Source organism: Apodemus sylvaticus, chromosome 10, assembly GCF_947179515.1.
Source record: "Apodemus sylvaticus chromosome 10, mApoSyl1.1, whole genome shotgun sequence".
NCBI lineage: Eukaryota > Metazoa > Chordata > Mammalia > Rodentia > Muridae > Apodemus > Apodemus sylvaticus.
The window spans coordinates 51,581,434-51,594,239 of NC_067481.1; the positions used below are offsets into that span (position 1 = coordinate 51,581,434).

Genomic DNA, 12,806 nt, shown 5'->3' on the forward strand with positions numbered 1-12,806 from the left:
ATCTTTTTATTAGAAAGTACTTTTTATGTATATGTATGTATAAATACACACACAAAAATTCATAAACACAAGAAGTGGTCTGGAAAGAACCACACCAAAGCATCTGTGACTTGAAAATCTCTGTGTAGTATGAATTTAAATATTTTTCTTTGTCTATATTTGAAAGTTTTTGACTAAGAAAATAACAATGTTTTTAATTACAAAAAGACTATTGCTTTTCTATAGTTTTTAGAATTACTTAGTAGATAAATAATAATGATTCCCCCCTCTGGGTGTAATAGAAGCAAATCAAATCTCAAAATTTCAGAGGCCTTCTTAAGGCTTAAAACAAAACGACTACTGTTCCTCCTCTCACAACCCACAACTGTTGGACTCACAGAGTTGACTGATGTTGGCATTTTCTAGCAGCGTCACGTAGCCAGTGACATTGCTGGGGATGTGCACATCTCGAACTTCCTGCAAGTCGCTGGCACTCCTTCCCACAGCCACTGTCACCTGCTGTGGCATGTAGCTCTGGTCAGTGGCAGCCACTGCAATGGACAGATGCCGAAGCACGACATCTGGCTTCATCTTCAAACTGAAAAACAGCACAGAAACCACAGTATTTCCATGGGCCAAGCATGGGTCGGGTCACAAACCCATCTCATTTACACCCTCCAGCCCTGTGCAAAGCATTCTCCCTTATGTCTGCAGGTTGGAGGTATTTACATATACCATTAGATTTAGTATATGTAAAAATGCATTTTTAAGTGACTATCCTGAGATGCTAGCTATGTGTTTCAAAGGCTGTATGGCCTCCCTAAAGCTCTACATAGCCACTCAGTATAATCTTATATTTTCTTTCAAGCTATTAGTATAGGCAGGAATGGACAATATGAACATTCTAACAAAATCCTTCTACTGGCCAAGAAACAATTTTAAACTGCATCTAGAAAGCTGAGTATACCCTCATTTTAGGTTATCTAAGAGGAAACAAGGCAATGATTTCTATTTATACCTCCCAGACGAGCTATCTCCAGGCCACATTCTACATTTTAAAAGAATAAAGCATGAACTACTCACCGTATCCAGTGTGAGCGGGCACTACCATCTGACTGCCAGTAGGAGGATGTTTCTCCATTTGTCATCCTGTATATGTCTGCAGGGTTGGAGGATGTTTCTATATAAGCATAGCACTTTGTTACTGACTTGAGCTTATCCATCTCTGGGCTTCTGGCTAGATCTCCAGGGCTTTCTGCAAAGAAATACAAAAGCTTAGTTCTTTCATAAAGAGAAAAATAAAATGGTCATTTAAAATACCTAACAGAAGCATGCTTAACCCTTTGGCACCAAAACCTAATGTTCCTTAAAAATATCTTTCTAGCCAGGTGGTGGTGATGCACACTTTAATCCTAGCACTTGGGAGGCAGGCAGAGACGGGTGGATCACTGAGTTTGAAGCCAGTCTAGTTTGTAGAGCAAGTTCCAGGACAACCAGGGCCACACAGCGAAATCTTGTTTCAAAAAACAATAATCTCCTTCCAAAGAACCCACTGACTGGCCAATGATTGCTCCATCTTCTCATTGATTACACTCTGATGCCACATAACTGGTATCTTTATAGACCCACACCAAGGAAAGAATACTTTGCACTTGCATTCCTTTAATTATGCTTTTAATCATATTTGTTAATTTGCTTACTTACTTATTTATTTGAATTTGTGTGTGGGTAAGCACAAGCCAGGTATAGAAACCAGAGGACAAACTGCAAGATTTGCTCTCGGGATTTCAATCTTGGTCATTAGTGCCTTCAGCTGCCCAGCCATCTTGGTGGTTCAAATGAGGCTTTTTAAGCCACTTACATTTCTGAATATTTTCTGGTCCTCCTTTCTCCCCTTTTCTTCCAGGTTAATAGTCTCTCTTTGAAAAAATCAAGTCATATACTGTTTATACATTCACAATGTGAATATATGCATCTATAACAATTAATATTTACTTGTGTGTTTGCTGCCATGAGACAAAGAGTTAAGTAACTGACCAAGAATAGTTACCAAAAAAACCCCAAAAAACAGAAAAACCCCAAAACTCAGCCGAATGCATCATTAATATGATAGAAAATGTATTTTGCTCCTGGAATGCCTATTTTGACTACTTATGTTTTTTGCTGGGAAAGTTGTTAATTTTTTTTTTTTTTTAATGAGTGAAAGTGGGTCTCTATGTGCATCACAGCACACATGTGGAGGTTAGAAAACATATTTAAAGACTCAGTTCTTGTTTCCACCTCTGTGAGAGGCAGGATTTCTCTTGTTTCTGCTGCCACACTAGATACTCAGGCTGGCTAGCTTCCAGATGATTCTCCTGAGGGCGCTTCCCATACATGCTAGGATTACCGATGTGTACCACTGTATCTTATTTTTCATACAAATTTTGGGGAGGAAACTCAAGTCATCAGACATGCCCAGGCAAAGAGGTGGGTTGAACATTCTTAGGCTACAAGCTGGTCATGTATTTTCAGACATTTGGACAACAAAGAACTGGCTTGCCTTTTACTAAACACTAGAAGAAATAATAGGAGAGTATTTTCCAGAAACTCTCCCATACACATACCCTTTTCTTTTTGTACCAGCTGATCCAGAGACTCCTTCAGAACTGATGATCTCATGGTGCACATGTTATTGCAGTGATCTAACATTGGGTAGGGAATCACCATGCTAGAGATCCGATTGCGATGCAGGAAGCGCAGTATCATTGACGAGTGAGTGCCAAGGCCCTCCTTTGACTCTGAAAATATGTCGATGAAACCTAAAGACATAAAATCCATTTTTGTTTTGGTGAAGCCACCACAATAGTTCCTACATCCTGTACCTGCTGCCCCATCTGAACTGACTAAATTAAAAGCAGCCATTAACTTTACTGAAATTTTGAGCTTCATAAAGAAACGATCTTGTGGCAATCTCTATTTCATAAAGAAACAAAGCTATGGCAATCTCAATTTAAGAATTTCAGGGACTAGAGAGATAGCTTAGCAGTTAGGAAAAAAAATATTTTTAAAGGATATATTTATTTTTATCCTGTATGTATGAGTGTTTTGTCTACATGTATGTATATGCATTACATGCATGTCTGGTGCCCGCCAGGCCAGAAGAAGGTGTCGATCCCTTGGAACTCTGTGGTCATGCTAAAGCCCTAACAATGAAACATCTATTGCCATTGCTACAGTTTCTGGCAGGATTTTACATGGTATATGGTACTTGGCATACACTGCCTCATGTGGCCCCTCGCACAGTATGTTGAGGTGTAGCCATGCTGTCCAGGGATGGCAAAGGTCCAGGCAGCCTTGCTTTACAACAGGGTGGAAATGAATCTTGGGTGACTCACAAGATAGCAAGGAGAAGGTGGGGTGGGAGACACGCCTCCACTCCCTGAGCTCCTCCTGTCATTCTAGATCCTTCTCCCCAGTGTATGACTCATCTGAAGCCTGACCCTCCATCTTCTCTTCAGTCTCAACACCTCTTGTTCAGATGTCCCACTTAGATGCTGACTCCCTGAATGTCTCCTGACTTCCATGTACAATTGTCCCAATTAATCTTATGAAGACATGACACAGACCACACCTGCCACTGTGTGGTCCTTTTCTGATTGCTTAAAACTGAAATTAGTGAGTCTCAAGTTGAGGTTACTATAGCCCAGGAGCACAGGTAAAGTAAGCACGGATAAACGTGGTGGTTTTTCTGGAAGCGGAGACATAGCTTTTTTCCTCACGCTTTTAAAATGAACCATAATTATGAAAAGAAAGTCACAGAACTGTATTATTTGACAATTTTCACAAGGTCAAGTGACCTATGTAAACAGCCTCTGATCAAGATACCAGCAGTCTCTAGGGAACTTGTCTTTAATAGCAGAACAAACAGATTCACTACAAGAATTAGGGAAAGGACTGAAGACCCTGAAGGGGATGGGAACCACACAGGAACAACTAACCTGGACCCCCAGGAGCTCTCAGAGACTGAGCCACCAACCAAAGAGCATCCATGGGCTAGAGCAAGGCCCCTAGCACATGTGCAGCAGAGGGCTGCCCTGCCTGGCGTCGGTGGGAGAGGATGGGCCTAATCCTGCAGTCTTCATGCGCCAGGGTAGAGGCGCCTCTCAGAGGCGAAGGGGTTAGGAACTCTGTGAGAGGGGTGCTGGGGGGGGGGGTTGGGGATATAAATCAATTTAATGTAAATAAATATAAATAAAATTATCAAACTGCTCAAAAACAAAACAAAAACTCTGCAGCAACTATTTGAATACAGCATACTGTTGTATGTGTGCACATGATTCACACACACACACACTCATACACACACACACTTTACACTCATACACACACTTTACACACAATGCTGAAATGGAAAATGTTTTCAGTTTTAGGAAGGTTCTGTAAAGGATGGGATTTCAGTGAACTCTAAGCCTTAACAGTGAGATACAAGAGTAAGTTTCAGTGTGGGAGAATATTTGAGAGGTGACTAAGAAACTATGCAAGGCCACACAGAAATGACCTCAGCTTACAAAGGCTTGAGACTGTGACAATGCTTTTGTGTGTGATACTGCTACATATTTTTGAGTTGGAAGCTATGAGTCATGAGTGTACTATGTGAGGACTTCAGGCTCTGGATGCTGAATCAATCTCCACCAGCCTTTCCCTCCATCAGGGATGCAGTGCAGCCAACATTATCCACTGGTGGACTCCCTTCTTGACTCTACCTGCAAAATCTAAGACTCAGGTGACAGTTCAGAGGTACGATGCTTGCCTACCATTTGTGAGGTCCTGATTTGATCCCCAGCACACTCATGAACATACACACAATCGGAGAAATCCAAACAATGCTACCCACACATTTGCAATGCAAAGGTGGGAGTGACTGTAAATGCTAAGATGTGCTAGCTAAACAAAATTCAAATTTCAGCTTAACTGCCATGAGACCAGGAAAAATAATACAGGTTACCTATGATGCCCTATAAGAATTATATAATAAAAGACAACAAAACATTCATTCTCGATTAAGATGCAGACATTTTCCTTCCCTGCCTCAATACATCACTTGGCAAAAGGTCAAAAGGATCAACAGCCATTAGACTCACACCATCTGCCAAGTCTATCCTGCCTTTACCTCTGCCCTAGAGACACTAAGTACTGTCACTTGTATACAGAGCAGGCAAAATTCTTAGGTCAGGTGATATGCAATGCTATTTCCCTTTCAAACTGAATTGGCATCTCACTTGAAAAAAATGAAGGGAAGATTTATTCTGATGCTGTCTTTACATAAGTCTGAGTCACCAAGGAAATCATCTTTTTAAAAACACAAACCAGGCTGGGTATACAGTAGTGGTGTACAGTGCTTGCCTAACATGTATAAGGCTAGGTTCTAGCCTCAGTACACACAAGAGGTGGGGCACGGGGGGGGGGGGGGGGGGGGGCGCGCGCCGGGGTAAGAGAGATTAAGAAAATGAACACAAAGAAAAAACAAACAAGTGAAAAAAATCTGAAGGCAGTATTTTCTAAGAATACAACAGGTAGGGGCTGATGAGATGGCTCAGCTGGTAAGAGCACTGACTGCTCTTCCAAAGGTCCTGAGTTCAAATCCCAGCAACCCCATGGTGGCTCACAACCATCTGTAATGAGATCTGACACCCTGTTCTGGTGTGTCTGAAGACAGCTACAGTGTACTTACATGTAATAATAAATAAATCTTTGGGCCAGAGAAAGCAGGGCCAGAGCAAGGAGAGGTCCTCTGAGTTCAATTCCCAGCAACCACATGATGACTCACAACCATCTATACAGCTACAGTGTACTTATATACATAAAATAAATAAATAAATAAATAAATCTTTTTAAAACAGAAACTACAATAGGTAGAGGCACTATTGCTTTAGTTTTAACAATTTTTACTTTATAAAAATTACAAAAGTTTCAAAGTGAAAAATTTAGAAAATAGCAACAAAATGTTTGCCACATGCCAAAAATAAAATGTGAGAACACAGCAAAAATAAAGGAAGGTCACTACTCTAAAGGAACTTATAGTATTAAAATGAATTAATTAATTACGAAGATAATATGTTGTGGGGGTGGGGAGAGCAGAAAAAAGGAAGCAAACAAGAGCACTGCAGACAGACGGGGCAGGACTCTAGGAGAGCACATAGAGCGCGGGCCAGGGATGCTTCTCTGGGGAGTAAACAAGCCAGTCTACTGAAGACAGTCTCTTGACCAAGGGGCAGAAAACCAGAAAACTTTCCAGCCATCGCTGCTGAGGAATGAAAGTGATGATTTCACTGATTTTGTTCAGATCATGTGTCTAATGAATGCTTTCGGGGAGTTCACAGTACCACAGCTGGGTCAGTGAACAGCACAACAAAGTTTATTTTTGTTGTAAGCTTTGTGCAGTCGTAGTGGAATAACCAACGAGGCTTATCCTAAATGCCATTACTACTCACTGAACACACTGTGGTTCTAGGAGAACGTCTTGAGCCTTCAGAATCCACGTTGAGTACCTACCTGGAACAAGAGAGCAGGCCTGCAGCTGTCTGATGACATGGCTCAGCTCCCCCTGGAGATTGGCTCCACTGGAGTTCTTGAGGGCCTCCAACATAGTCTCAGCATCAACTGTCCCATCTCCTTCAGCATCAAACTGGGCAAAGGCCTATAATGTAAGATATATATATATACATATATATATATATATATATATATATACACACATACATACACACACACATTTCATCCAAAGAACAAAGAGATTGAAAATATTAGATCTTTGTGTTTTATGAGACATACATATGCACAATTTTATAACCTCATTTTTCCTCCAAAGCAGTAATTCCATATGTCCAAATAATTTCAGAAGAAAGCATTCATTGTAAACTTTTTCAATAGTTTTAAATTGCTGTGATTTGAGTGGAAAATGTCCCCTACAGGTCCATGTATTTGAACACTTGGTCCATGGCTAGTGGTACTGTTTTGGAAGGTTATGAAAACTTTAGGAAGTAGATTCTGGCTGGAGAATGTGGCCCACTGTGTATGGGCCTTGAGCCTTTGCAAGCTGACCTCACTTTCTGTCAATTTTCCACTTCCAGACTTAACATGACCTCATGTGTTTACTGACAGGTGCTCTGGGCCAGGATGGACTATAGTCTTTCTCAGACTGAGTCAAAACAAACTCTTCCTCCATTAAGTCCTTTCTTAAATTTGGTCACAGCAACAAGAGATGCAAAGTATAGAATATGTCAAACACAAAGTGAAAATCTGAAAGAACTGGGTACAAAAGTCTGGGCCAACACCCTAAACACAAAGCATTACTTTAGTCTACTGCTTCAGTATTTTTAACGATTGTGGACCTCACCTCTTGCCCACACTAGGCTACTTAGAAAACCTGATTCAGCATGGAACTTAGTTTGAATACTAGTCGTCCCTAATAGCTATGTGTACATGAGTTGTTTGATCTGAAATGTAAGCCAGTTCCCACATTCACAGGCTGCAGCCTGGACAAGATACACAGGAATAATGCCCTACACAATTAAAGCAATTAGCAGAACAATGTTCATTTTTTTGGTTTGTTTTTTTGTTTGTTTGTTTTCCGAGACAGGGTTTCTCTGTGTAGCTCTGGCTGTCCTGGAACTCACTCTGTAGACCAGGCTGGCCTCGAACTCAGAAATCCGCCTGCCTCTGCCTCTGCCTCCCAAGTGCTGGGAGTGAAGGCGTGTGCCACCACCGCCCAGCCCAATGTTCATTTTCTAATGTATAAACCTCTGCTTCCCTGTCCCATTCTACAAGACTGTCCTCAAAGAACTGTGCTTTCTCCCAGTCTTAGTCCCTATGTCCTGGTTTCAGTCCTGTTGCTGATACATGCACTCACAAACCTCCTCACAACTAGAGTTTTCCATCCTTTCCAAGTGAGCCTCGCTTCCTCAAAATGTTGGCCCCCTTTCCTTGCTCAGGATCAGGAAAATAACCCACCAAGGTTCCATGATGAACACAATGCCCACTTCCATCCCATCACAGATGTCTGCACCATAAGAGTATTCAAGAGGAACAGATTCCCACATTTGTAACCAGAAATTTTAGGCATGACTGTGGATGAGACAGAGAATTTAGAAATAATGTGCCAAGGAAAAATCCACAGCATTATTTTTGCTCTATTCAGTCTGACAAGATTATCTAAAAAGTGAATAGGATCAAAGATTACACTAATCGAAGTACAATGTCCAAGAGAAAAGGTATGTCCCATACCCTGTGAAGAACAGGATTTTGTGTGGTATATGTGATGGGAGAACTGTCTAGAAATTACACTCAGGACCTTGCTCACACCAGGCATTCGCTTTACCACTGCACACATCTGCAGACCATTGGGAGTGTCTTAGTTGAGGTTACTATTGCTGTGATGAAACACCATGACCAAAACCTAGTTGGGGAGGAAAGGATTTATTTGGCTTACACTTCCACATCATACTCTATCACTGAAGAGTCAGGGCAGGAACTCAGACAGGGCTGGAACCTGGAGGCAAAAGTTGGTGCAGACACCATGGAGGGGTGGCTGCTTACTAGGTAGCTCTGAGCCATTACATGGCTTGCTCAGGCTGCTTTCTTATAGAACCTAGGACCACCAGTCCAGGAATGGCCCCACCTACAATGGGCTGGACCCTCCCACATTAATCACTAATTAAGAAAATGCCCAAGAGGTTTGCCTACATCCCAATCTTACAAAGGTATTTTTTCTCAATTGAGTGTCAAGTTGATATAAAACTAATCAGCACAACTGACCCCTAGTCAACTTGATACAGACACATCACCTTTCCTTTCTTATTCATCCTCGAGATTCTACAAACTTAAAAAGTTCCACAGTCCCAAATTCAAACAGTTTTAAAAATTTAGCCTCTTTTTAAAAATAACTGAAAATCTCTTTTTAAAACCCAAAGTCTCTCAAAAGCAGAGGATAGAGGCCTGGCTTGTGAAATTCCAGAGGGACATTTATGAGTCACACAAAGCCTCTATCAGACCACTACAGATTTTGAGTTAAGAATTTCTGGACCAGGCGGTGGTGGCTCAGGCCTTTAATTCCAGAACTCGGGAGGCAGAGGCAGGTTAGCTGGGGCTGTGAGTAACAAGATACCAGAGCCACTAAAATGAAACCTTTGCTTTGCTGGGGTAATGGACGCTGGTCAGCCAGAGCTGAAAAATTAGCAGTGATTAAGAGACCAATATCATGCTGGGCAGTGGTAACGCACGTCTTTAATCCCAGCATTTGGGAGGCAGAGGCAGGCGGATTTCTGAGTTCGAGGCCAGCCTGGTCTACAGAGTGAGTTTCAGGACAGCCAGGGCTACACAGAGAAACCCTGTCTCAAAAAAACCAAAGACCAATGTCATTTAGGTGAAATCTTTTGAGAAGTGTTTCCTCAGGGTTAATATACAGAAACTGTTCTAGCGGTAGCCAAGTTGTACCCTGAGCTGCAGCTGAATTTGGTAGTGTAAGAGCCATCCAGGTGGCACTGGGTTTTGGTAGCATGAAGAATAAAGAGGTAATGGAGAGCAAATGAGGCTTGGTTGGCACTGTGTGGCAGGGCTAGGTCCTTGAAGAAGGCCCAGGAGAGGCTATTGGGGAAAGTGCAGCCCAGCTGTAGCAAAAGACTCCATCCAGTACCATGGGATAACCACCAAAAACAACAGCAGCAGGTATGGAATGAAGCTGGCCTGAGCCCAGGGGACAATTGATATGTGCTTTGCAGAGGGCGAATCCAGAGAAGTAACCTGAGTCCTATACTGCAGAACTCTTGGGCGTTGGTAGCAACAGGTACTGCTAAAGTGAAAAGAGCATTTAGAAAGCAGTTAGAAATTATCAGGTGGACATTCATCTTAAAGAACTGTTGAATTTTTTTGTTTTTGTTGGTTTGCTTCTAAGTTGAAAGAGTCATAGCAGTATTAAGGGGATTTTCTTCTTCACAGTTTTGAGTCCTTATATTTTAGAATTGTACAACAAGAGGCTGGAGAGATAGCTCAATGATTAATAACACTGGTTGTTCTGACCCATAATTGTTCCTGTCTGAAAGAATTACAGGGATGGAAATGGAGAGAAGACTGAGGAAAAAAAGGTCCAGTGACAGGCCCAAAGTGGGATCCAGCTCAAGGGGAGGTCCCAAGGCCTAACACTAGTACTGAGGTTATGGAGCACTCACAAAAAGGGACCTAGCATGAACGCCCTCCAGAAGACCCAACAAGCAGCTGAAAGAGTCAGATACAGATATTTGCACCCAAACAATGGACAGAAGCTGTTGACCCCTGTTCTTGAATTAGGGAAGGCTGAAAGAATCTGAGGGTGACCCTGTAGGAAGACCAGCAGTCTCAATTAATCTGGAGCCCCAAGATCTTTCAGATATACCAGCAGATATAAGGCCCCTAACATACATATAATAGAAGACTTCTGGGTCTGTGTTCATTCAGAGATGATGCCCCTAACCCTCAAGAGACTGGAGGCCCCAGGGAGTTTAGAGGTCAAGTGGGGTGGGGGGTTGGGACATCCACGTGGAGACAAGGGGAAGAGAGGAAGTATGGGATGTGGAACAGTTGGAGGGTGGACAGGGCTTGCTGGAGTGGTGAATAAAAAAATGGAGTGTATAAAAATAATTAATAAAAACATTAAAAAAGAAAGCAACTCATTATTAAAATTTGATTAAAAAAATAACACTGGTTGTTCTGGCAGAGGTCCTGGGTTCTGTTCCCAGCACCCAACCACTCACAAATATCTTTAACTCCTGTTCTAGAGGATCTGATGCCCTCTTCTGGCCTCATCAGGCACTGCATGTATATGGTGTGCATACAGATATGTAGGCAAAACATATAAAATAACAAATAAATAACATAAAAATATATAAAACCTCTTGCCTCTCTTACTCTCTTAACTTCTCTCTTTCTCTCTTGCCCTCTTGGATTCTTTCCTTCCCCCTCCCCCTCTCTGCATGTGGTCATGACCAACCTCTACTTTTCTGCTTGTTCCTCCTCTCTGCCTTTCTCTGCCTTTACTATCCCTTTAACTCCCCTCCCCATGCCCTGAATAAACTCTATTCTATACTATATATATAAAACATAAAAATAACAAATAAATAAATCTTTTTAAAAATGCACAATGACATAGATAAAATGTCAAGCTTTGCTTTTAAATAATTTGAACAAGAGAAAATTGGTGAAAGCTCCCTTTTTTTGTTTGTTTGGTTTTTTTTGTTTGTTTGTTTTTGGTTTTTTGGATTTGGTTTTTCTCAGACAGGGTTTTTCTGTGTAGCCCTGGCTATCCTGGAACTCACTCTGTAGACCAGGCTGGCCTTGAACTCAGAAATCCGCCTGCCTCTGCCTCCCAGAGAGCTAGGATTAAAGGTGTGCGTCACCAATGCCAGGCTGAAAGTTCCCATTTTAAAAAGGCATTTTTCTAACTTGGCAGAGGCCTAGCTCTCCAAGAGTTGTAGAGTATAGATTGGAGTATGGCAGGCAGCTAGAAGTGAGAATGCCACCCTGCAAATGGAAGGCTGCTGTCTCTTGGCTAAATGGTTAAGGACAACCTTCTCCAGAGGTCCCACAATGCTAGCAGCCAGTTTCATATCCTTCCAGAAAGAGACAGAAGAGTCTTCCCTGGGGAAGCTGACAAGCCTAAGATAACAGGTGACACAGAATCACCCCATAAAAGTGCCTGGTCAATGTATCTGATAGTCAGGCTCACAGGCCATAGCCAGATACACAGAGCAGTCAGGCTGTAAACCACCCCATCCCACCCCATCCCCTCAGAGTCTTACTCAGGCTGACCTTGAACCAACTCTGTAGTACAGGCAGAACTTTTACCTCCTCCTGAACAGCAGCCCAGTGCTAGTCCTTTACTCTTCCATTGTTTTTGTTTTATTTTGAGTCAGTGTCTTACACTATGGCTAGCCTGAAAACTTGCTATGTAGTTTAAGCTTGTCTCAAACTCAAAGTGAGTGTCTTGCCTCTGTATCCTGAATATTGGGTTTAGTCCCTCATTCTCTGGTGAGTGGATGGATAGCTTAGAACCACTAGACAGCCGAGAAAATTCTACTAAAAAACACAGAAAAGAAAGATTATACAGGCAGAAGAAAACTTCAAATGAGTGATTAATTCTTCACAGTGACACTTAAAGGTATTTTAACCCTAGCTTTACTGAGATGTATGTCTCATTTTCCATAAAATTCACCTCATTAAAATAAACAGTTCAGTAGTCAATATAATCAGAGTTGTGACCACCACCCTGACAAAAGAAAATATTGCAACTTGCAACCTAAACGGGGAACTAATGCTAAAAGCAGGCGATGACAGCCCTGCCTTGGATGGCGGAGCAGCAGGCTCTGGAGTTCAAGCTCAGCCCCCGAGTATACACTGAGTTCCAAGCTGTCCTGAGACTCTCACCTGCACGTGTAATCTCAGCCCTTGGGATACTGAGGCAGGAGAACTGCCATGGGTTTGAGGCCAGGCTGGGACTAAACATCAAGTACCAGGCCACTCAGAGCTATACTATACAGCAAGGCCCTGTCTCAAAAGACTAAGAAACTCTCATTAGAAAAGTTGAAAGGCAAAATTTACTAAGTGGACCAGAATGAAGAGCAACAAGAGAAATGATAGAAACTAGCAAGGAAAAAGGAAACCAAGCAGACTGACTTAGGAGGTCAACTTCCAAACAACTGAGTTCCAGAGAGATTCGATGGACACAGAATGCAGCAGGGGAAACCACAATTGTATAGAAATGTGGATTTTCAAAGGTAGAATGACCTACAGAATGACCAATAGAACAATGTAAGGAC

At 42.1% G+C, this 12,806-nt stretch overlaps 1 protein-coding gene across 3 annotated transcripts in view; it reads right to left on the bottom strand.

Moving 5' to 3' along the window:
• The window catches only part of Zzef1 (zinc finger ZZ-type and EF-hand domain containing 1), a 125,611-nt gene that overhangs the window by 94,486 nt on the left and 18,319 nt on the right, over nucleotides 1-12,806 (bottom strand). For all 3 annotated transcript variants that reach the window (XM_052194389.1, XM_052194388.1, XM_052194390.1), the window contains exons 2-5: nucleotides 6,514-6,658; nucleotides 2,586-2,780; nucleotides 1,063-1,234; nucleotides 378-577 (exon numbers count right to left, since the gene is read on the bottom strand). In XM_052194389.1, the coding sequence (XP_052050349.1) occupies nucleotides 378-577; nucleotides 1,063-1,234; nucleotides 2,586-2,780; nucleotides 6,514-6,658 (712 nt within the window). The remainder of the gene's footprint in view (nucleotides 1-377; nucleotides 578-1,062; nucleotides 1,235-2,585; nucleotides 2,781-6,513; nucleotides 6,659-12,806) is intronic.